We start from the raw sequence: 27262 nt of genomic DNA on the forward strand, positions 1-27262 counted from the left end.
TTGAATATAACATACAGAACAAAACACAGACTTAATAACATTTTTGAAGTATGCTTTGACATGGAAAAGATGCTAGCTTTAGCAGATAGAACAGAAATGTCTTGACAGTTTTAGAGGAGTCTCATTGGTGGTTACAATCCTAGCACTGGGAATCCTTATTCTAATCTTTTACAGTCTGATACTTTTCTTTCCAGTTTTTATGCCAAAGCCGTACTCCATAAGTCCTTGTTTGTTTTAACTTTAGCTGTAGGATGGGGAGTGATTGATATTTATTGTGTGTGACCTCAAGAAGCTCTTAGAGTTAGAATTTCAAATAGATATCTGGATTGGATGAGCATCCTCTGTAACTTCAAATTATATCAAAGAATGAAACAGCTACACCTGCCAACAAAGATGTAATTTTTTATCATTCATATTCTTTTTAGAAAATCTGGTACGTCTCAAGAGTCCTTCCCAGTACATGCGAGCATTTAGCCAAATCCCACAGATTTACATATGACATGAATGTTATCCCCAACTTTCATTGTATTACAGCACTCTTGTAATTACACACATCTACCCATATTTCTGGCCATAACCTCTTCTTTCTGTTTCCTTCTTTGTGCACACTGCTTCTAACATTCCTTACAGATTAGTAATTGGAAAATCTTCCCTAGACATATTGATTACTGATTGCACTGTCATTTGTCAGAGATCCACATGCACTATCATTTGTCAGATATCCACATGCACTATCATTTGTCAGATATCCACATATTTTATATTTATTTCATTATATGATAGCTGTTTCCTTCCTTAGCGAGGTAGCATCACGAGGAGACAAAGAAAGTCTGCATTTACTCACATCCATTCCCAAGCTGTCGTGTACAGTGCACGAAAACCACAGCCTCCTATCCACAACCAGTCCCCACAGACCTTTCCATGGTTTCTCTTAGTCATTTCACATGCTGTGTCTGCACATCAACCTCTGTATACCCCATCATTCCAGTTCACCCTCTCCTGTGCATGCCTTTCACCATCCTGCATGTTCAGGCTTCAGTCACTCAAAATCTTTTTTACTCCTTCGTTTGATCTCCAATTAGGTCTTCCTGTTCTCCTTGTTCCCTCCACTTCTGACACTTATTCCCTATTTGTTGATTTCTTATCACTCATTCCATCCATATTTTAACCCATTTCAGCACACCCTCCTCATCTCTCTCATCTTCACTCTTATTACTACACCTCTCTCTAACCCTTTTATTACTTATTCAGCCAAATCATTGAAGTTTATCTGTATTGTTTACCATACTTCAGGCAGCACTCTTTGGGAAGAGCTTCATCCCAGAGATCAACCCTGAACCATACAAGAAGACTATATTCACTCTGAGAGTTCTCAATGCTGTGAGGGATTACAGAGTTGGTAAGTCCTTTATGTATGTGTTCTCAGGTTCTGATAGCATCATTTTCCTATTTGTTTTATTGATGGCTACATTTAACAGCTTAATTGAATGTCGTAAAGGCAACTAAATGATATTTTAATATCAGATTTGTATTCAACATGAAAAATACTTTTTATAATAAGTTTTTAAAGGAAATCTATTTTTCTGAGAAAAATGCCAAAAGTTGAAGGTAATAAATAGTTCAGGGTAATTTTTTGGCTCCAAAAACTTTTTGTTTCAAAATTGAAAGATAAGATACTCAATCACTTCTATACTACAAATAATCATAGAAAATGTATCGTAATGCTCTTAGTCACCGATACATACCCAATGAATATGATGCAAAGGAGCAGAAATTATTTTAAAATGGGCTACATTTAACAGCTTCATTGAATGTTGTAAGGGCAACTAAATGATTTTTTAATATCAGATTTGTATTCAGCATGAAACATACTTCTTATAATAAGTTTTTAAATGAAATCTATTTTTGTGAGAAAAATACCATAAATTGAAGGTAATAGATCAAGGTAATTTTCGACTCCAGAAACTTTTTGTTTCAGAATTGAAAGATGAAATATTCAAACACATCAGTTTTTGAAATAATCATGGAAAATGTCTCATATTGCTCTGAGTTACCAATACATACCCAGTAAATACGACACAAAGAAGCAGATATTATTTTAAGATTAACTACATTTAACAGCTTAATTGAATGTCACATAGGTGACTAAACAGCAGATTTGTATTCAGCATTAAGAATACTTCGTATAATGAGTTTTTAAAGCAAATCTACGTTTCTGAGAAACATACCAAAAATTGAAGGTAATAGTTCAGGATATTATTTAGGTCAAAAATCTTTTTGTATCAAAATTGAAAGATAAGATACTCAATCACTTCTGTACTACAAATAATCATAGAAAATATATCGTAATGCTCTTAGTCACTGATACATACCCAATGAATACGATGCAAAGGAGCAGAAATTATTTTAGAATTGGTTACATTTAATAGCTTAATTGAATGTCGGAAAGGTAACTGAATGATATTTTAATATCAGATTTCTGTTCAGCATAAAAAATACTTCTTATAATAAGTTTTTAAAGGAAATCAATTTTTGAGAAAAATGCCAAAAATTGAAGGTAATAGTTCATGTTAATTTTCGGCTCCAAATAGTTTTTGTTTCAAAATTGAAAGATAAGGTACTCAGTCATTTCTATACTACAAATAATCATAGGAAATATATCGTAATGCTCTTAGTCACCGATACATACCCAATGAATCCGATGCAATGGAGCAGAAATTATTTTAGAATTGGCTACATTTAACAGCTTGATTAAATGTCGTAAAGGCAACTAAATGATATTTTAATATCAGATTTGTATTCAGCATGAAAAATACCTCTTATAATAAGTTTTTAAAGGAAATCAATTTTTGTGAGAAAAATGCTAAAAATTAAAGGTAATCGTTCAGGGTAATTTTTGGCTCCAAAAACTTTTTGTTTCAAAATTGAAAGATAAAATACTCAATCACTTCTATACTACAAATAATCATAGAAAATATATCTTAATGCTCTTAGTCACTGATAGATACCCAATGAATACGATGCAAAGGAGCAGAAATTATTTTAAAAGTGGCTACATTTAACAGCTTAATTGAATGTCGTAAAGGCAACTAAATCAATTTTTGTGAGAAAAATGCTAAAAATTAAAGGTAATCGTTCAGGGTAATTTTTGGCTCCAAAAACTTTTTGTTTCAAAATTGAAAGATAAAATACTCAATCACTTCTATACTACAAATAATCATAGAAAATATATCTTAATGCTCTTAGTCACTGATAGATACCCAATGAATACGATGCAAAGGAGCAGAAATTATTTTAAAAGTGGCTACATTTAACAGCTTAATTGAATGTCGTAAAGGCAACTAAATGATATTTTAACATCAGATTTGTATTTAGCGTGAAAAATACTTATTATGTTAAGTTTTTAAAGGAAATCAATTTTTGTGAGACTCCAAAAACTTTTTGTTTCAAAATTGAAAGATTAGATGCTCAATCAGTTCTATACTACAAAGAATCATAGAAAATATATCGTAATGCTCTTAGTCACCGATACATACCTAATAAATACGATTCAAAGGAGCAGAAACTATTTTAGAATTGGTTACATTTAATAGCTTAATTGAATGTCGGAAAGGTAACTGAATAATATTTTAATATCAGATTTGTATTCAGCATAAAAAATACTTCTTATAATAAGCTTTTAAAGGAAATCAATTTTTTTGACAAAAATACCAAATATTGAAGGTAATAGTTCAGGGTAATTTTCGGCTCTAAAAACTTTTTGTTTCAAAATTGAAAGATAAGATACTCAATCACTTCTATACTACAAATAATCATAGAAAATATATCGTAATGCTCTTAGTCACCGATACATACCCAATGAATACAATGCAAAGGAGCAGAGATTATTTTAAAATTGGATACATTCAACAGCTTAATTGAATCTCGTAAAGGCAACTAAATGACATTTTAATATCAGATTTTTATTCAGCATGAAAAATACTTTTTGTAATAAGTTTTTAAAGGAAATAGATTTTTCTGAGAAAAATGCCAAAAATTAAAGGTAATAGTTCAGGGTAATTTTTTGGCTCCAAAAACTTTTTGTTTCAAAATTGAGAGATAAGATACTCAATCACTTCTATACTACAGATAATCATAGAAAATGTATCATAATGCTCTTAGTCACCGATACATACCCAATGAATACGAGGCAAAGGAGCAGAAATTATTTTAAAATGGGCTACATTTAACAGCTTCATTGAATGTTGTAAGGTCAACTAAATGATTTTTTAACATCAGATTTGTATTCAACATGAAACATACTTCTTATAATAAGTTTTTAAATGAAATCTATTTTTCTGGGAAAAATATCAAAAATTGAAGGTCAGGGTAATTTTCGACTCCAGAAACTTTTTGTTTCAGAATTGAAAGATGAAATATTCAAACACATCAGTTTTTGAAATAATCATGGAAAATGTCTCATATTGCTCTGAGTTACCAATATATACCCAGTAAATATGATACAAAGAAGCAGAAATTATTTTAAGATAAACTACATTTAACAGCTTAATTGAATGTCACATAGGCGACTAAACGATATTTTAACAGCAGATTTGTATTCAGCATTAAAAATACTTCTTATAATAAGTTTTTAAAGCAAATCTACGTTTCTGAAAAAATCTTTTTGTATCAAAATTGAAAGATAAGATACTCAATCACTTCTATACAACAAATAATCATAGAAAATATATCGTAATGCTCTTATTCACCGATACATACCCAATGAATACGATGCAGAGGAGCAGAAATTATTTTAAAATTGGCTACATTTAACAGCTTCATTGAATGTCGTAAAGGCAACTAAATGATATTTTAATATCAGATTTGTATTCAGCATGAAAAATACTTCTTATGATAAGTTTTTAAAGGAAATCAGTTTTTGTGAGAAAAATGCCAAAAATTAAAGGTAATAGTTCAGGGTAATTTTTGGCTCCAAACTCTTTTTGTTTCAAAATTGAAAGATAACATACTCAATCACTTCTATACTACAAATAATCATAGAAAATATATCGTAATGCTCTTAGTCACCGATACATACCCAATGAATACGATGCAAAGCAGCAGAAACTATTTTACAATTGGTTACATTTAATAGCTTAATTGAATGTCTGAAAGGTAACTGAATGATGTTTTGATATCAGATTTGTATTCAACATAAAAAATACTTCTTATAATAAGTTTTTAAAGGAAATCAATTTTTGTGAGAAAAATACCAAAAATTGAAGGTAATAGTTCAGGGCAATTTTTGACTCCAAAAACTTTTTGTTTCAAAATTGAAAGATTAGATGCTCAATCACTTCTATACTACAAAGAATCATAGAAAATATATCGTAATGCTCTTAGTCACCGATACATACCTAATAAATACGATGTAAAGGAGCAGAAACTATTTTAGAATTGGTTACATTTAGTAGCTTAATTGAATATCGGAAAGGTAGCTAAATGATATTTTAATATCAGATTTGTATTTAGCATAAAAAATACTTCTTATAATAAGTTTTTAAAGGAAATCAATTTTTTTTGACAAAAATGCCAAAAATTGAAGGTAATGGAACAGTTCAGGGTAATTTTCGGCTCCAAAAACTTTTTGTTTCAAAATTGAAAGATAAGATACTCAATCACTTATATACTACAAATAATCATAGAAAATATATCGTAATGCTCTTAGTCACCGATACAAACCCAATGAATACGATGCAAAGGAGCAGAGATTATTTTAAAATTGGCTACATGTAACAGCTTCATTGAATGTCGTAAAGGCAACTAAATGATATTTTAATATCAGATTTGTAATCAGCATGAAAAATACTTATTATTATAAGTTTTTAAAGGAAATAAATTTTTGTGAGAAAAATACCAAAAATTGAAGGTTATTACAATAATTCAGGGTAGTATTCGACTCCAAAAACTTTTTGTTTCAAAATTGAAAGATTAGATGCTCAATCACTTCTATACTACACAGAATCAAAGAAAATATATCGTAATGCTCTTAGTCACCGATACATACATAATAAATACGATGCAAAGGAGCAGAAACTATTTTAGAATTGGTTACATTTAAGAGCTTAATTGAATGTCGGAAAGGTAACTAAATGATATTTTAATATCAGATTTGTATTCAGCATAAAAAATACTTCTTATGATAAGTTTTTAAAGGAAATCAATTTTTTTTACAAAAATGCCAAAAATTGAAGGTTCAGGGTAATTTTCGGCTCCAAAAACTTTTTGTTTGAAAATTGAAAGATAAGATACTCAATCACTTCTATACTACAAATAATCATAGAAAATATATCGTAATGCTCTTAGTCACCGATACACCCCCAATGAATACGATGCAAAGGAGCAGAGATTATTTTAAAATTGGCTACATTCAGCAGCTTAATTGAATGTCGTAAAGGCAACTAAGTGATATTTTAATATCAGATTTGTATTCAGCATGAAAAATACTTTTTAAAATAAGTTTTTAAAGGAAATAAATTTTTGAGAAAAATGCCAAAAATTGAAGGTAATACTTCATGTTAATTTTCGGCTCCAAATAGTTTTTGTTTCAAAATTGAAAGATAAGGTACTCAATCATTTCTATACTACAAATAATCATAGAAAATATATCGTAATGCTCTTAGTCACCAATACATACCCAATGAACCCGATGCAATGGAGCAGAAATTATTTTAGAATTGGCTACATTTAACAGCTTAATTGAATGTCGTAAAGGCAACTAAATGATATTTTAATATCAGATTTGTATTCAGCATGAAAAATACCTCTTATAATAAGTTTTTAAAGGAAATCAATTTTTGTGAGAAAAATGCTAATAATTTTTGGGTCCAAAAACTTTTTGTTTCAAAATTGAAAGATAAAATACTCAATCACTTCTATACTACAAATAATCATAGAAAATATATCTTAATGCTCTTAGTCACTGATAGATACCCAATGAATACGATGCAAAGGAGCAGAAATTATTTTAAAAGTGGCTACATTTAACAGCTTAAGTGAATGTCGTAAAGGCAACTAAATGATATTTTAACATCAGATTTGTATTCAGCGTGAAAAATACTTCTTATGTTAAGTTTTTAAAGGAAATCAATTTTTGTGAGAAAAATACCAAAAATTGAATTTTCGACTCCAAAAACTTTTTGTTTCAAAATTGAAAGATTAGATGCTCAATCAGTTCTATACTACAAAGAATCATAGAAAATATATCATAATGCTCTTAGTCACCGATACATACCTAATAAATACGATGCAAAGGAGCAGAAACTATTTTAGAATTGGTTACATTTAATAGCTTAATTGAATATTGGAAAGGTAGCTACATGATATTTTAATATCAGATTTGTATTTAGCATAAAAAATACTTCTTATAATAAGTTTTTAAAGGAAATTAATTTTTTTTGACAAAAATGCCAAAAATTGAAGGTAATTGAATAGTTCAGGGTAATTTTCGGCTCCAAAAACTTTTTGTTTCAAAATTGAAAGATAAGATACTCAATCACTTATATACTACAAATAATCATAGAAAATATATCGTAATGCTCTTAGTCACCGATACAAACCCAATGAATACGATGCAAAGGAGCAGAGATTATTTTAAAATTGGCTACATTTAACAGCTTCATTGAATGTCGTAAAGGCAACTAAATGATATTTTGATATCAGATTTGTAATCAGCATGAAAAATACTTTTTATAATAAGTTTTTAAAGGAAATAAATTTTTGTGAGAAAAATACCAAAAATTGAAGGTAGTATTCGACTCCAAAAACTTTTTGTTTCAAAATTGAAAGATTAGATGCTCAATCACTTCTATACTACAAAGAATCATAGAAAATATATCGTAATGCTCTTAGTCACCGATACATACATAATAAATATGATGCAAAGGAGCAGAAACTATTTTAGAATTGCTTACATTTAATAGCTTAATTGAATGTCGGAAAGGTAACTAAATGATATTTTAATATCAGATTTATATTTAGCTTAAAAATACTTCTTATGATAAGTTTTTAAAGGAAATCAATTTCTTTTACAAAAATGCCAAAAATTGAGGGTTCAGGGTAATTTTTCGGCTCCAAAAACTTTTTGTTTGAAAATTGAAAGATAAGATACTCAATCACTTCTATACTACAATTAATCATAGAAAATATATCGTAATGCTCTTAGTCACCGATACATACCTAATGAATACGATGCAAAGGAGCAGAGATTATTTTAAAATTGGCTACATTCAGCAGCTTAATTGAATGTCGTAAAGGCAACAAGTGATATTTTAATATCAGATTTGTATTCAGCATGAAAAATAATTTTTATGATAAGTTTTTAAAGGAAATCTATTTTTCTGACAAAAATGCCAAAAATTGAAGGTAATAGTTCAGGGTAATTTTTGGCTCCAAACTCTTTTTGTTTCAAAATTGAAAGATAACATACTCAATCACTTCTATACTACAAATAATCATAGAAGATATATCGTAATGCTCTTAGTCACCGATACATACCCAATGAATACGATGCAAAGGAGCAGAAACTATTGTAGAATTGGTTACATTTAATAGCTTAATTGAATGTCTGAAAGGTAACTGAATGATGTTTTGATATCAGATTTGTATTCAGCATAAAAGATACTTCTTATAATAAGTTTTTAAAGGAAATCAATTTTTGTGAGAAAAATACCAAAAATTGAAGGGTAATTTTTTGGCTCCAAAAGCTTTTTGTTTCAAAATTGAAAGATAAGATACTCAATCACTTCTATACTACAGATAATCATAGAAAATATATCGTAATGCTCATAGTCACTGATACATACCCAATGAAGACGAGGCAAAGGAGCAGAAATTATTTTAAAATGGGCTACATTTAACAGCTTCATTGAATGTCGTAAAGGCAACTAAATGATTTTTTAACTTCAGATTTCTATTCAGCATGAAATATACTTCTTATAATAAGTTTTTAAATGAAATCTATTTTTCTGAGAAAAATACCAAAAGTTGAAGGTAATAGGTCAGGGTAATTTTCGACTCCAGAAACGTTTTTGTTTCAGAATTGAAAGATGAAATATTCAAACACATCAGTTTTTGAAATAATCATGGAAAATGTCTCATATTGCTTTTAGTTACCAATACATACCCAGTAAATACGATACAAAGAAGCAGAAATTATTTTAAGATTAACTACATTTAACAGCTTAATTGAATGTCACATAGGCGACTAAACGACTTTTTAACAGCAGATTTGTATTCAGCATTAAAAATACTTCTTATAATGAGTTTTTAAAGCAAATCTATGTTTCTGAGAAAAATACCAAAAATTGAAGGTAATAGTTCAGGATATTTTTTAGGTAAAAAATCTTTTTGTATCAAAATTGAAAGATAAGATACTCATTCACTTATGTACAACAAATAATCATAGAAAATATATCGTAATGCTCTTAGTCACTGATACATACCCAATGAATACGATGCAAAGGAGCAGAGATTATTTTAAAATTGGTTACATTTTATAGCTTCATTGAATATCGGAAAGGTAACTAAACGATATTTTAATATCAGATTTGTTTTCAGCATAGAAAATACTTCGTATAATACGTTTTTAATGGAAATCAATATCCCTGAGAAAAATGCCAAAAATTGAAGGTAATAGTTCATATTAATTTTCGTCTCCAAAAAGTTTTTGCTTCAAAATTGTAAGATAAGGTACTCAATCACTTCTATACTACAAATGATCATAGAAAATATATCGTAATGCTCTTAGTCACCGATACATACCCAATGAATACGATGCAAAGGAGCAGAAATTATTTTAAAATTGGCTACATTTAACAGCTTCATTGAATGTCGTAAAGGCAACTAAATGATATTTTAATATCAGATTTGTATTCAGCATGAAAAATACTTCTTATAATAAGTTTTTAAAGGAAATCAATTTTTGTGAGAAAAATGCCAAAAATGAAAGGTAATAGTTCAGGGTAATTTTCGGCTCCAAAAACTTTTTGTTTCAAAATTGAAAGATAAAATACTCAATCACTTCTATACTACAAATAATCATAGAAAATATATCGTAATGCTCTTAGTCACCGATAGACACCCAATGAATACGATGCAAAGGAGCAGAAATTATTTTAAAATTGGCTACATTTAACAGCTTAATTGAATGTCATAAAGGCAACTAAATGATATTTTAACATCAGATTTGTATTCAGTATGAAAAATACTTCTTATAATAAGAAAAATATGAAAAATAGTTCTTATGATAAGGTTTTTAAGGAAATCTATTTTTCTGAGAAAAATACCAGGGCAATTTTCGACTCCAAAAACTTTTTCTTTCAAAATTGAAAGATTAGATGCTCAATCACTTCTATACTACAAAGAATCATAGAAAATATATCGTAATGCTCTTAGTCACCGATACAAAGTCACCGATACATACCCAATGAATACGATGCAAAGGAGCAGAAATTATTTTAGAATTGGTTACATTTAATAGCTTGATTGAATGTCACAAAGGTAACTAAATGATATTTTAATATCAGATTTGTATTCAGCATAAAAGATACTTCTTAAAATAATTTTTTAAAGGAAATCAAAAACTTTTGTTTCAAAATTGAGAAATAAGATACTCAATCACTTCTATACTACAAATAATCGTAGAATATATATCATAATGCTCTTAGTCACCATTAGATACCCAATGAATATGATGCAAAGGAGCAGAGATTATTTTAGAATTGGCTATATTTAACAGCTGAATTGAATGTCGTAAAGGCAACTAAATGGTATTGTAATATCAAATTTGTATTCAGCATGAAAAATACTTCTTATAATAAGTTTTTAAAGGAAGTCAATTTTTGTGAGATATTTGCCAAAAATTGAAGGTAATGGTAATAGTTCAGGGTAATTTTCAGCTCCAAAAACTTTTTGTTTCAAAATTGAAAGATAAGATACTCAATCACTTCCATACTATAAATAATCATAGAAAATATATCGTAAGGCTCACACTCACCAGTACATACCCAATGAATACGATGCAAAGGAGCAGAAATTATTTTAAAATTGGCTACATTTAACAGCTTAAATGAATGTTGTAGAGGTAACTAAATGATATTTTAACATCAGATTTGTATTCAGCATGAAAAATACTTCTTATAATAAGTATTTAAAAGAAATCTGTTTTTTTGAGAAAATGCCAAAAATTGAAGGTAATAGTTTGAGTGTAATTTTCGGCTCCAAAAACTTTTTGTTTCAGAATTGAAAGATGAAATATTCAAACAAATCAGTTTTGAAATAATCATGGAAAATGTTTCGTATTGCTCTCAGTTACCGATACATAGCCAGTAAATACGATACAAAGAAGCAGAAATTATTTTAAGATTAACTACATTTAACAGCTTAATTGAATGTCACATAGGCGACTAAACGACTTTTTAACAGCAGATTTGTATTCAGCATTAAAAATACTTCTTATAATGAGTTTTTAAAGCAAATCTATGTTTCTGAGAAAAAAAATCTTTTTGTATCAAAATTGAAAGATAAGATACTCATTCACTTATGTACAACAAATAATCATAGAAAATATATCGTAACGCTCTTAGTCACTGATACATACCCAATGAATACGATGCAAAGGAGCAGAGATTATTTTAAAATTGGTTACATTTTATAGCTTCATTGAATATCGGAAAGGTAACTAAACGATATTTTAATATCAGATTTGTTTTCAGCATAGAAAATACTTCGTATAATACGTTTTTAATGGAAATCAATATCCCTGAGAAAAATGCCAAAAATTGAAGGTAATAGTTCATGTTAATTTTCGGATCCAAAAAGTTTTTGCTTCAAAATTGTAAGATAAGGTACTCAATCACTTCTATACTACAAATGATCATAGAAAATATATCGTAATGCTCTTAGTCACCGATACATACCCAATGAATACGATGCAAAGGAGCAGAAATTATTTTAAAATTGGCTACATTTAACAGCTTCATTGAATGTCGTAAAGGCAACTAAATGATATTTTAATATCAGATTTGTATTCAGCATGAAAAATACTTCTTATAATAAGTTTTTAAAGGAAATCAATTTTTGTGAGAAAAATGCCAAAAATGAAAGGTAATAGTTCAGGGTAATTTTCGGCTCCAAAAACTTTTTGTTTCAAAATTGAAAGATAAAATACTCAATCACTTCTATACTACAAATAATCATAGAAAATATATCGTAATGCTCTTAGTCACCGATAGACACCCAATGAATACGATGCAAAGGAGCAGAAATTATTTTAAAATTGGCTACGTTTAACAGCTTAGTTGAATGTCATAAAGGCAACTAAATGATATTTTAACATCAAATTTGTATTCAGTATGAAAAATACTTCTTATAATAAGAAAAATATGAAAAATAGTTCTTATGATAAGGTTTTTAAGGAAATCTATTTTTCTGAGAAAAATACCAAAAATTGAAGGCAATTTTCGACTCCAAAAACTTTTTCTTTCAAAATTGAAAGATTAGATGCTCAATCACTTCTATACTACAAAGAATCATAGAAAATATATCGTAATGCTCTTAGTCACCGATACAAAGTCACCGATACATACCCAATGAATACGATGCAAAGGAGCAGAAATTATTTTAGAATTGGTTACATTTAATAGCTTAATTGAATGTCAGAAAGGTAACTAAATGATATTTTAATATCAGATTTGTATTCAGCATAAAAGATACTTCTTAAAATAAGTTTTTAAAGGAAATCAATTTTTTTGACAAAAACGCCAAAAATTGAAGGTAATAAATAGTTCAGGGTAATTTTCGGCTCCAAAAACTTTTGTTTCAAAATTGAGAGATAAGATACTCAATCACTTCTATACTACAAATAATCGTAGAATATATATCATAATGCTCTTAGTCACCATTAGATACCCAGTGAATACGATGCAAAGGAGCAGAGATTATTTTAGAATTGGCTATATTTAACAGCTGAATTGAATGTCGTAAAGGCAACTAAATGGTATTGTAATATCAAATTTGTATTCAGCATGAAAAATACTTCTTATAATAAGTTTTTAAAGGAAATCAATTTTTGTGAGATAATTGCCAAAAATTGAAGGTAATAGTAATAGTTCAGGGTAATTTTCGGCTCCAAAAACTTTTTGTCTCAAAATTGAAAGATAAGATACTCAATCACTTCCATACTATAAATAATCATAGAAAATATATCGTAAGGCTCACACTCACCAGTACATACCCAATGAATACGATGCAAAGGAGCAGAAATTATTTTAAAATTGGCTACATTTAACAGCTTAAATGAATGTTGTAGAGGTAACAAAATGATATTTTAACATCAGATTTGTATTCAGCATGAAAAATACTTCTTATAATAAGTATTTAAAAGAAATCTGTTTTTTTGAGAAAATGCCAAAAATTAAAGGTAATAGTTGAGTGTAATTTTCGACTCCAGAAACTTTTTGTTTCAGAATTGAAAGATGAAATATTCAAACACATCAGTTTTTGAAATAATGTTGTAAAATGTTTTAAAAAATATATGTATAATCGAAGGATATACAGGATATGACATGCTAGAATTCAGTCATGCTGGAAGCTTAATGTTGTAAAATGTTTTAAAAAATATATGTATAATCGAAGGATATACAGGATATGACATGCTAGAATTCAGTCATGCTGGAAGCTTAATGTTGTAAAATGTTTTAAAAAATATATGTATAATCGAAGGATATACAGGATATGACATGCTAGAATTCAGTCATGCTGGAAGCTTAATGTTGTAAAATGTTTTAAAAAATATATGTATAATCGAAGGATATACAGGATATGACATGCTAGAATTCAGTCATGCTGGAAGCTTAATGTTGTAAAATGTTTTAAAAAATATATGTATAATCGAAGGATATACAGGATATGACATGCTAGAATTCAGTCATGCTGGAAGCTTAATGTTGTAAAATGTTTTAAAAAATATATGTATAATCGAAGGATATACAGGATATGACATGCTAGAATTCAGTCATGCTGGAAGCTTAATGTTGTAAAATGTTTTAAAAAATATATGTATAATCGAAGGATATACAGGATATGACATGCTAGAATTCAGTCATGCTGGAAGCTTAATGTTGTAAAATGTTTTAAAAAATATATGTATAATCGAAGGATATACAGGATATGACATGCTAGAATTCAGTCATGCTGGAAGCTTAATGTTGTAAAATGTTTTAAAAAATATATGTATAATCGAAGGATATACAGGATATGACATGCTAGAATTCAGTCATGCTGGAAGCTTAATGTTGTAAAATGTTTTAAAAAATATATGTATAATCGAAGGATATACAGGATATGACATGCTAGAATTCAGTCATGCTGGAAGCTTAATGTTGTAAAATGTTTTAAAAAATATATGTATAATCGAAGGATATACAGGATATGACATGCTAGAATTCAGTCATGCTGGAAGCTTAATGTTGTAAAATGTTTTAAAAAATATATGTATAATCGAAGGATATACAGGATATGACATGCTAGAATTCAGTCATGCTGGAAGCTTAATGTTGTAAAATGTTTTAAAAAATATATGTATAATCGAAGGATATACAGGATATGACATGCTAGAATTCAGTCATGCTGGAAGCTTAATGTTGTAAAATGTTTTAAAAAATATATGTATAATCGAAGGATATACAGGATATGACATGCTAGAATTCAGTCATGCTGGAAGCTTAATGTTGTAAAATGTTTTAAAAAATATATGTATAATCGAAGGATATACAGGATATGACATGCTAGAATTCAGTCATGCTGGAAGCTTAATGTTGTAAAATGTTTTAAAAAATATATGTATAATCGAAGGATATACAGGATATGACATGCTAGAATTCAGTCATGCTGGAAGCTTAATGTTGTAAAATGTTTTAAAAAATATATGTATAATCGAAGGATATACAGGATATGACATGCTAGAATTCAGTCATGCTGGAAGCTTAATGTTGTAAAATGTTTTAAAAAATATATGTATAATCGAAGGATATACAGGATATGACATGCTAGAATTCAGTCATGCTGGAAGCTTAATGTTGTAAAATGTTTTAAAAAATATATGTATAATCGAAGGATATACAGGATATGACATGCTAGAATTCAGTCATGCTGGAAGCTTAATGTTGTAAAATGTTTTAAAAAATATATGTATAATCGAAGGATATACAGGATATGACATGCTAGAATTCAGTCATGCTGGAAGCTTAATGTTGTAAAATGTTTTAAAAAATATATGTATAATCGAAGGATATACAGGATATGACATGCTAGAATTCAGTCATGCTGGAAGCTTAATGTTGTAAAATGTTTTAAAAAATATATGTATAATCGAAGGATATACAGGATATGACATGCTAGAATTCAGTCATGCTGGAAGCTTAATGTTGTAAAATGTTTTAAAAAATATATGTATAATCGAAGGATATACAGGATATGACATGCTAGAATTCAGTCATGCTGGAAGCTTAATGTTGTAAAATGTTTTAAAAAATATATGTATAATCGAAGGATATACAGGATATGACATGCTAGAATTCAGTCATGCTGGAAGCTTAATGTTGTAAAATGTTTTAAAAAATATATGTATAATCGAAGGATATACAGGATATGACATGCTAGAATTCAGTCATGCTGGAAGCTTAATGTTGTAAAATGTTTTAAAAAATATATGTATAATCGAAGGATATACAGGATATGACATGCTAGAATTCAGTCATGCTGGAAGCTTAATGTTGTAAAATGTTTTAAAAAATATATGTATAATCGAAGGATATACAGGATATGACATGCTAGAATTCAGTCATGCTGGAAGCTTAATGTTGTAAAATGTTTTAAAAAATATATGTATAATCGAAGGATATACAGGATATGACATGCTAGAATTCAGTCATGCTGGAAGCTTAATGTTGTAAAATGTTTTAAAAAATATATGTATAATCGAAGGATATACAGGATATGACATGCTAGAATTCAGTCATGCTGGAAGCTTAATGTTGTAAAATGTTTTAAAAAATATATGTATAATCGAAGGATATACAGGATATGACATGCTAGAATTCAGTCATGCTGGAAGCTTAATGTTGTAAAATGTTTTAAAAAATATATGTATAATCGAAGGATATACAGGATATGACATGCTAGAATTCAGTCATGCTGGAAGCTTAATGTTGTAAAATGTTTTAAAAAATATATGTATAATCGAAGGATATACAGGATATGACATGCTAGAATTCAGTCATGCTGGAAGCTTAATGTTGTAAAATGTTTTAAAAAATATATGTATAATCGAAGGATATACAGGATATGACATGCTAGAATTCAGTCATGCTGGAAGCTTAATGTTGTAAAATGTTTTAAAAAATATATGTATAATCGAAGGATATACAGGATATGACATGCTAGAATTCAGTCATGCTGGAAGCTTAATGTTGTAAAATGTTTTAAAAAATATATGTATAATCGAAGGATATACAGGATATGACATGCTAGAATTCAGTCATGCTGGAAGCTTAATGTTGTAAAATGTTTTAAAAAATATATGTATAATCGAAGGATATACAGGATATGACATGCTAGAATTCAGTCATGCTGGAAGCTTAATGTTGTAAAATGTTTTAAAAAATATATGTATAATCGAAGGATATACAGGATATGACATGCTAGAATTCAGTCATGCTGGAAGCTTAATGTTGTAAAATGTTTTAAAAAATATATGTATAATCGAAGGATATACAGGATATGACATGCTAGAATTCAGTCATGCTGGAAGCTTAATGTTGTAAAATGTTTTAAAAAATATATGTATAATCGAAGGATATACAGGATATGACATGCTAGAATTCAGTCATGCTGGAAGCTTAATGTTGTAAAATGTTTTAAAAAATATATGTATAATCGAAGGATATACAGGATATGACATGCTAGAATTCAGTCATGCTGGAAGCTTAATGTTGTAAAATGTTTTAAAAAATATATGTATAATCGAAGGATATACAGGATATGACATGCTAGAATTCAGTCATGCTGGAAGCTTAATGTTGTAAAATGTTTTAAAAAATATATGTATAATCGAAGGATATACAGGATATGACATGCTAGAATTCAGTCATGCTGGAAGCTTAATGTTGTAAAATGTTTTAAAAAATATATGTATAATCGAAGGATATACAGGATATGACATGCTAGAATTCAGTCATGCTGGAAGCTTAATGTTGTAAAATGTTTTAAAAAATATATGTATAATCGAAGGATATACAGGATATGACATGCTAGAATTCAGTCATGCTGGAAGCTTAATGTTGTAAAATGTTTTAAAAAATATATGTATAATCGAAGGATATACAGGATATGACATGCTAGAATTCAGTCATGCTGGAAGCTTAATGTTGTAAAATGTTTTAAAAAATATATGTATAATCGAAGGATATACAGGATATGACATGCTAGAATTCAGTCATGCTGGAAGCTTAATGTTGTAAAATGTTTTAAAAAATATATGTATAATCGAAGGATATACAGGATATGACATGCTAGAATTCAGTCATGCTGGAAGCTTAATGTTGTAAAATGTTTTAAAAAATATATGTATAATCGAAGGATATACAGGATATGACATGCTAGAATTCAGTCATGCTGGAAGCTTAATGTTGTAAAATGTTTTAAAAAATATATGTATAATCGAAGGATATACAGGATATGACATGCTAGAATTCAGTCATGCTGGAAGCTTAATGTTGTAAAATGTTTTAAAAAATATATGTATAATCGAAGGATATACAGGATATGACATGCTAGAATTCAGTCATGCTGGAAGCTTAATGTTGTAAAATGTTTTAAAAAATATATGTATAATCGAAGGATATACAGGATATGACATGCTAGAATTCAGTCATGCTGGAAGCTTAATGTTGTAAAATGTTTTAAAAAATATATGTATAATCGAAGGATATACAGGATATGACATGCTAGAATTCAGTCATGCTGGAAGCTTAATGTTGTAAAATGTTTTAAAAAATATATGTATAATCGAAGGATATACAGGATATGACATGCTAGAATTCAGTCATGCTGGAAGCTTAATGTTGTAAAATGTTTTAAAAAATATATGTATAATCGAAGGATATACAGGATATGACATGCTAGAATTCAGTCATGCTGGAAGCTTAATGTTGTAAAATGTTTTAAAAAATATATGTATAATCGAAGGATATACAGGATATGACATGCTAGAATTCAGTCATGCTGGAAGCTTAATGTTGTAAAATGTTTTAAAAAATATATGTATAATCGAAGGATATACAGGATATGACATGCTAGAATTCAGTCATGCTGGAAGCTTAATGTTGTAAAATGTTTTAAAAAATATATGTATAATCGAAGGATATACAGGATATGACATGCTAGAATTCAGTCATGCTGGAAGCTTAATGTTGTAAAATGTTTTAAAAAATATATGTATAATCGAAGGATATACAGGATATGACATGCTAGAATTCAGTCATGCTGGAAGCTTAATGTTGTAAAATGTTTTAAAAAATATATGTATAATCGAAGGATATACAGGATATGACATGCTAGAATTCAGTCATGCTGGAAGCTTAATGTTGTAAAATGTTTTAAAAAATATATGTATAATCGAAGGATATACAGGATATGACATGCTAGAATTCAGTCATGCTGGAAGCTTAATGTTGTAAAATGTTTTAAAAAATATATGTATAATCGAAGGATATACAGGATATGACATGCTAGAATTCAGTCATGCTGGAAGCTTAATGTTGTAAAATGTTTTAAAAAATATATGTATAATCGAAGGATATACAGGATATGACATGCTAGAATTCAGTCATGCTGGAAGCTTAATGTTGTAAAATGTTTTAAAAAATATATGTATAATCGAAGGATATACAGGATATGACATGCTAGAATTCAGTCATGCTGGAAGCTTAATGTTGTAAAATGTTTTAAAAAATATATGTATAATCGAAGGATATACAGGATATGACATGCTAGAATTCAGTCATGCTGGAAGCTTAATGTTGTAAAATGTTTTAAAAAATATATGTATAATCGAAGGATATACAGGATATGACATGCTAGAATTCAGTCATGCTGGAAGCTTAATGTTGTAAAATGTTTTAAAAAATATATGTATAATCGAAGGATATACAGGATATGACATGCTAGAATTCAGTCATGCTGGAAGCTTAATGTTGTAAAATGTTTTAAAAAATATATGTATAATCGAAGGATATACAGGATATGACATGCTAGAATTCAGTCATGCTGGAAGCTTAATGTTGTAAAATGTTTTAAAAAATATATGTATAATCGAAGGATATACAGGATATGACATGCTAGAATTCAGTCATGCTGGAAGCTTAATGTTGTAAAATGTTTTAAAAAATATATGTATAATCGAAGGATATACAGGATATGACATGCTAGAATTCAGTCATGCTGGAAGCTTAATGTTGTAAAATGTTTTAAAAAATATATGTATAATCGAAGGATATACAGGATATGACATGCTAGAATTCAGTCATGCTGGAAGCTTAATGTTGTAAAATGTTTTAAAAAATATATGTATAATCGAAGGATATACAGGATATGACATGCTAGAATTCAGTCATGCTGGAAGCTTAATGTTGTAAAATGTTTTAAAAAATATATGTATAATCGAAGGATATACAGGATATGACATGCTAGAATTCAGTCATGCTGGAAGCTTAATGTTGTAAAATGTTTTAAAAAATATATGTATAATCGAAGGATATACAGGATATGACATGCTAGAATTCAGTCATGCTGGAAGCTTAATGTTGTAAAATGTTTTAAAAAATATATGTATAATCGAAGGATATACAGGATATGACATGCTAGAATTCAGTCATGCTGGAAGCTTAATGTTGTAAAATGTTTTAAAAAATATATGTATAATCGAAGGATATACAGGATATGACATGCTAGAATTCAGTCATGCTGGAAGCTTAATGTTGTAAAATGTTTTAAAAAATATATGTATAATCGAAGGATATACAGGATATGACATGCTAGAATTCAGTCATGCTGGAAGCTTAATGTTGTAAAATGTTTTAAAAAATATATGTATAATCGAAGGATATACAGGATATGACATGCTAGAATTCAGTCATGCTGGAAGCTTAATGTTGTAAAATGTTTTAAAAAATATATGTATAATCGAAGGATATACAGGATATGACATGCTAGAATTCAGTCATGCTGGAAGCTTAATGTTGTAAAATGTTTTAAAAAATATATGTATAATCGAAGGATATACAGGATATGACATGCTAGAATTCAGTCATGCTGGAAGCTTAATGTTGTAAAATGTTTTAAAAAATATATGTATAATCGAAGGATATACAGGATATGACATGCTAGAATTCAGTCATGCTGGAAGCTTAATGTTGTAAAATGTTTTAAAAAATATATGTATAATCGAAGGATATACAGGATATGACATGCTAGAATTCAGTCATGCTGGAAGCTTAATGTTGTAAAATGTTTTAAAAAATATATGTATAATCGAAGGATATACAGGATATGACATGCTAGAATTCAGTCATGCTGGAAGCTTAATGTTGTAAAATGTTTTAAAAAATATATGTATAATCGAAGGATATACAGGATATGACATGCTAGAATTCAGTCATGCTGGAAGCTTAATGTTGTAAAATGTTTTAAAAAATATATGTATAATCGAAGGATATACAGGATATGACATGCTAGAATTCAGTCATGCTGGAAGCTTAATGTTGTAAAATGTTTTAAAAAATATATGTATAATCGAAGGATATACAGGATATGACATGCTAGAATTCAGTCATGCTGGAAGCTTAATGTTGTAAAATGTTTTAAAAAATATATGTATAATCGAAGGATATACAGGATATGACATGCTAGAATTCAGTCATGCTGGAAGCTTAATGTTGTAAAATGTTTTAAAAAATATATGTATAATCGAAGGATATACAGGATATGACATGCTAGAATTCAGTCATGCTGGAAGCTTAATGTTGTAAAATGTTTTAAAAAATATATGTATAATCGAAGGATATACAGGATATGACATGCTAGAATTCAGTCATGCTGGAAGCTTAATGTTGTAAAATGTTTTAAAAAATATATGTATAATCGAAGGATATACAGGATATGACATGGTAGATTTCAGCCATGCTGGAAGCTTAATGTTGTAAAATGTTTTAAAAAATATATGTATAATCGAAGGATATACAGGATATGACATGCTAGAATTCAGTCATGCTGGAAGCTTAATGTTGTAAAATGTTTTAAAAGATATATGTATAATCGAAGGATATACAGGATATGACATGCTAGAATTCAGCCATACTGGAAGCTTAATGTAAAAATTTTTAAAAAGAATATGTATAATCTTTCATTAGGCCTGGTAGGTGGTGTCATAATGGTCTTGTTATCATACTGTGAAAAATGTATGAACTGTCATTATTAAGGTCAGATTTTCATATTCTAAAAAATATATATGACTTCTTACGGCCTTGCTCTCATCTATATGATGTATGTAAGCTCCACTAATTCTTTGATTGACATTACACAGGAAATATGTACTGTGGACTCATATTTTCCTCTTTACCCCAGACAGGGATCAGGCTGTTGACAAGAACTACCTGCTTGGACTTTTAGCCATTGCACCTTTGTTTACTTTGTATTATTTGTTTTTACATAGCTTTGAGGGTGCACCATATTTTTTTGGATGCTTTAAGAAAACCTGTAATGATAACTTCTGAAGTTGATTTGTCCTCTAGTGCCTCTGTTATTCTATCATAGTGATCAAGTGATCTACTCTCATCTCTGGTTTTCATTTTTTTGGGGGGCTATTTTTAATCATTCATCAATGATTTCTTTTTAGAATAGCTCAGGCAATAATATATCGGCTTAACATGCTGTAATAAGTATTTGAAAACTGCAAATGTTCTTGACAGTTTATCTTGTTTACTAAACTGAAAGTGCTTCATCTTTCTGGTTGTAGATGTGATGCAAATTGAAATTGAAACAAATTTTTTATTCGTTTTTTGTCAGTTGATTGAGTATGAATGCCGAGCTAAGGAGCAGGTGTTGGTGTTGATGCGTCTAGGCGAAGATCAAACTGCACTTCGAAGAGCATTACAGAGTGGGGACACAGATCTCATCTACACAGTCTTACATCACTTACGGCAGAAACTGTCTTCAGGGGACTTTCTGGTAAAATATACTCATGATTTCATATGTAATTAGTAGAACTCAGAATGGAGGCTTTGAAATTTCATTGTCAAGCAGTTAGACAACCATAATTTTATAAGCTTCAATTAACCTATTGAAGTGTTTCTTTTGATCACATAAGTACATGTGAGTTGATCTCGACTTACCAAAGATCAAAATAAGCTATTTACATTCCTCAACCTTTACCGGTACACATACTTTTCACAGCCAGGCTCTGAACTTCTACTCAGGATTCATCTAGAAGCTAAGGTACAATACGAAAGCTCTCATGGAGATAAGTGTTAGAGTAGATAGTGCATAGTCATGCTTATTATGCAGCTTTTGGAGAAGGCTGATGATCGATTTTGTGTAGAACATCACAAATGTTCTTTTTCTGCTCAGTTTATCGTAGTTTTCAAAAAACCTTACCCATTACCATATGCCTTTGTATAATGACAGGGTTATGTTTGTGGAGATATGTTGTTATGGTTTGTCTTTATACACTTCAATGAAACTCATGCTGTAAGGGGGTTATGTTCATAACCAAGAATTTACCCCTCATGAAACCCATCCCTAAAGTTATATTGGGGGGTGTTATGCTGATCTGAGATGATATCAGGAACCATAAGAGTAAGAGAAACACTTACAAATCAACAGAACCTAAGAAAATCACAACTGCACTGATAGTGGTAGGGTTTATGCTAATCTGAAATAGTGTAATTATCTATTTGTATAGTATGGGGAGGGAGTTGTACACTCATCGGGCCCCATCTCTTGAACATTTTCAGCTGTCATTCAACTTTTTGAATTAATGTATGCGATCAGCATTAACCATGAGTCATTTTATTCGTTCATCCACCACTGTCATATTATGAAGTTTCTTTTTTACATCTTTCATAAGTTTCTTGCATAATTTCATCTTATGTTTTCTGGTTACTCAGTCCATACATATCTTGAGGAACTGTTCACTCTCTATCTCATCAATCAGTTTTAAATACTTAAAGGTAGTGATCAAGTAACCCCTTACTCTTGTCTTCTCCAAGGTGGGTAAAAGTAAAACCTTTAGCGTTTCCTTCTGACTGTCTATCTATCTCTGATGCCCATTACTCCAGGAACTCCCTCAAGGGGGTACTATCTTTGTTGCCCTCACCTAGAAATCTAAGTGGTTTTTGTTATGTATGACCTTTCCCAAAAACAATGCTGTTTATCGTATTTGTAATTTCTCTTATGTAGAAAGTCATCAACTTGATATCTTACTATATTTTCTAGATGTGTGGAAACAAAAAGAGTGTGGTTGAGAGAGCAAAAGAGGGTATGTTAAAATGGTTTGGACATATGGAGAGAATGAGTGAGGAAAGACTGACAAAGAGGATATATGTGTCAGAGTTGGAAGGAACAAGAAGTGAGAGACCAGATTGGAGGTGGAAGGATGGATAGAAAAAGATTTTAAGCAATCGGGGCCTTAACATACAGGAGGGTGAGAGGCGTGCAAGGAATAAAGGATTGGAATAATGTGGTATACCAGGGTCGACATGCTGTCAATGGACTGAACCAGGGCTTGTGAAACTTTTGGGGTAAACCATGTAAAGATCTGTTGGGTCTGGATGTGTGTTGAGGATGGGGCATTACACATGACAGCTAGAGACTGAGTGTGAACAAATGTGGCCTTTTTTGTGTTTTCCTGGCTCTTCCTCACTGAAGCAGGGAGTAGTGATGTTGTTTCCTGTGGAGCTGGGTAACAACAGGAACGGAGGAAGGCAAGCAAGTTTGAATATGTACTTGTGTATATATGTAATGTCTATGTATGTATATGTATATGTTGATATGTATATGTATGTATATGTGTGTGTATGGGCTACCTCGCTGATGCGGGAAGCAGTGTTTAATTGTAATAGAATATCAAATGAATATATATATGATGAAGAGGGCAAATGAGAGTTGGGGTGAGAGAGTATCATTGAATTTTAGGGAGAATAAAAAGATGTTTTGGAAGGAGGTAAATAAGGTGGGTAAGACAAGGGAACAAATGGGAACACCAGTGAAGAGGGCTAATGGGGAGGTGATGACAAGTAGTGGTGATGTGAGAAGGAGATGGAGTGAGTATTTTGAAGGTTTGTTGAATGTGTTTGATGATAGAGTGGCAGATATAGGTAGTTTTGGTCAAGGTGGTGTGCGAAGTGAGAGGGTTAGGGAGAATGATTTGGTGAACAGAGAAGAGGTAGTAAAAGCTTTGCGGAAGATGAAAGCCGGCAAGGCAGCGGGTTTGGATGGTATTGCAGTGGAATGTATTAAAAAAGGGGGTGATTGTATTGTTCACTGGTTGGTAAGGTTATTCAATGTATGTATGGCTCATGGTGAGGTGCCTGAGGATTGGCGTAATACTTGCATAGTGCCTTTGTACAAAGGCAAAGGGGATAAAGGTGAGTGCTCAAATTACAGAGGTATAAGTATGTTAAGTATTCCTGGGAAATTATATGGGAGGGTATTGATTGAGAGGGTGAAGGCATGTACAGAGCATCAGACTGGGAAAGAGCAGTGTGGTTTCAGAAGTGGTAGAGGATGTGTGAATCAGGTGTTTACTTTGAAGAATGTATGTGAGAAATACTTAGAAAAGCAAATGGATTTGTATGTAGCATTTATGGATCTGGAGAAGGCATATGATAGAGTTGATAGAGATGCTCTGTGGAAGGTATTAAGAATATATGGTGTGGGAGGTAAGTTGTTAGAAGCAGTGAAAAGATTTTATCGAGGATGCTAGGCATGTGTACGAGTAGGAAGAGAGGAAAGAGATTGGTTCTCGGTGAATGTTGATTTGTGGCAGGGGTGCGCGATGTCTCCATGGTTGTTTAATTTGTTTATGGATGGGGTTGTTAGGTAGGTGAATGCAAGAGTTTTGGAAAGAGGGGCAAGTATGCAGTCTGTTGTAGATGAGAGAGCTTGGGAAGTGAGTCAGTTGTTGTTCACTGATGATACAGCGCTGGTGGCTGATTCGGGTGTGAAACTGCAGAAGCTGGTGACTGAGTTTGGTAAAGTGTGTGAAAGAAGAAAGCTAAGAGTGAATGTGAATAAGAGCAAGGTTATTAGGTACAGTAGGGTTGAGGGTCAAGTCAGTTGGGAGGTAAGTTTGAATGGAGAAAAATTGGAGGAAGTGAAGTGTTTTAGATATCTGGGAGTGGATTTTGCAGCGGATGGAACCATGGAAGCGGAAGTGAATCATAGGGTGGGAGAGGGGGCGAAAGTTCTGGGAGCATTGAAAAATGTATGGAAATCGAGAATGTTATCTTGGAAAGCTTATATAAATGGGTATGTTTGAAGGAATAGTGGTTCCAACAATGTTATATGGTTGCAAGGCATGGGCTGTAGATAGAGTTGTACGGAGGAAGGTGGATGTGCTATGAGATATTTGTGGACAATATGTGGTGTGAGGTGGTTTGATCGAGTAAGTAATGAAAGGGTAAGAGAGATGTGTGGTCATAAAAAGAGTGTGGTTGAGAGAGCAGAAGAGGGTGTTTTGTAATGGTTTGGCCTCATGGAGAGAATGAGTGAGGAAAGATTGACAAAGAGAATATATGTGTCAGAGGTGGAGGAAATGAGAAGTTGGAGACCAAATTGGAGGTGGAAAGATGGAGTGAAAAAGATTCTGAGTGATCGGGGTCTGAACCTGCAGGAGGGTGAAAGGTGTGCAAGGAATAGAGTGAATTGGAACAATATGGTATACCGGGGTCGACGTGCTGTCAATGGATTGAACTAGGGCATGTGAAGCGTCTGGGGTAAACCATGGAAAGTTTTGTGGGGCTTGGATGTGGAAAGGGAGCTGTGGTTTCGATGCATTATACATGACAGCTAGAGACTGAGTGTGAACCTCGCGCACATGCGGGGGGAGGGGGTTGTCATATCATATGTGGCGGGGTGGCAGTGGGAATGAATAAGGGCAGACAGTAGGAATTATGTACATGTGTATATGTCTGCATGTGTATATATATGTATACGTTAAGATGCATAGGTATGTATATGTGCGTGTGTGGATGTGTATGTATATACATGTGTATGGGGGTGGGTTGGGCCATTCTTTCGTCTGTTTCCTTGCACTACCTCACTAATGCGGGTGACAGCGACAAAGTATAATAAATATAAATGAATAAATAAATATGATGTGTGTGTGTGTGTGTGTGTGTGTACACTATAGCTTAAGACAGGTACCCATTTTATCAATCAACCCCTAGAGTATGATGAACAACTTGGTTAACTGTTGACCGACTGTTGCAACCAGGATTTGATTATATGCGCTCGACCCCAGGCAGCCCATGAGTGTTTCATGGTCAGTGATGTTAGCCGCTACATCACAGGTCTGTATCTTTCTTGCTCCCCAGCTTTTCAAGAAAAACTTCATCTTACAGTATCTTGATGTTTTTGTTATTAGTTATGAAAATCTTGACAATGGCCATTACCCTGTATTTATTTCAAATAACATGTTGCAAAACTATTCAGGGAAATATTTTTAGTTCTCTCTGTGAAAGTGGTTTGAAATGAGGTTCATGAATATGTATGTGCATTTACAAATATTATTGAAGGGTACTGTAATCATTGGTGTGTTACTTATGTGTCTTTCTGTTTTAGATGCTCATTCGCAACTTTCCTGTGGCACAGTCACTCCACATCCGTAGCTGTCAAGAACTGGACATGGAGCAATTGAGGGATATACTGGTTCAAGAGGATGACTTTCATGGGCAAGCTCTCCTTAGAGTGAAGGAGGCTTATCAAGCATCTGTAAGTGATTAAGTTTTCCTACAAGTTATTGTACATATACACTTCCAGATATGGATATGATAGAAGCAATTTTGTCTCTAATTGCCTGAATATCTAATTATACAATTTAGAGGAGTTTTGATGTCATGGGGCCTGATCTCTTAAAAAATTTTTGTGGTAATACATTTTAGATTTC

General features: G+C 30.9%; 1 protein-coding gene across 1 annotated transcript in view; it reads left to right on the forward strand.

Annotated features, from left to right (window-relative positions):
- Window positions 1-27262, forward strand: part of Vps16A (vacuolar protein sorting 16) — a 125427-nt gene that overhangs the window by 59023 nt on the left and 39142 nt on the right. Inside the window, exons 10-12 of the mRNA XM_071665315.1 lie at window positions 1294-1491; window positions 22090-22323; window positions 26938-27087. Of these exons, the coding sequence (XP_071521416.1) occupies window positions 1294-1491; window positions 22090-22323; window positions 26938-27087 (582 nt within the window). The remainder of the gene's footprint in view (window positions 1-1293; window positions 1492-22089; window positions 22324-26937; window positions 27088-27262) is intronic.

This window comes from Panulirus ornatus, chromosome 1 (assembly GCF_036320965.1).
Source record: "Panulirus ornatus isolate Po-2019 chromosome 1, ASM3632096v1, whole genome shotgun sequence".
NCBI lineage: Eukaryota > Metazoa > Arthropoda > Malacostraca > Decapoda > Palinuridae > Panulirus > Panulirus ornatus.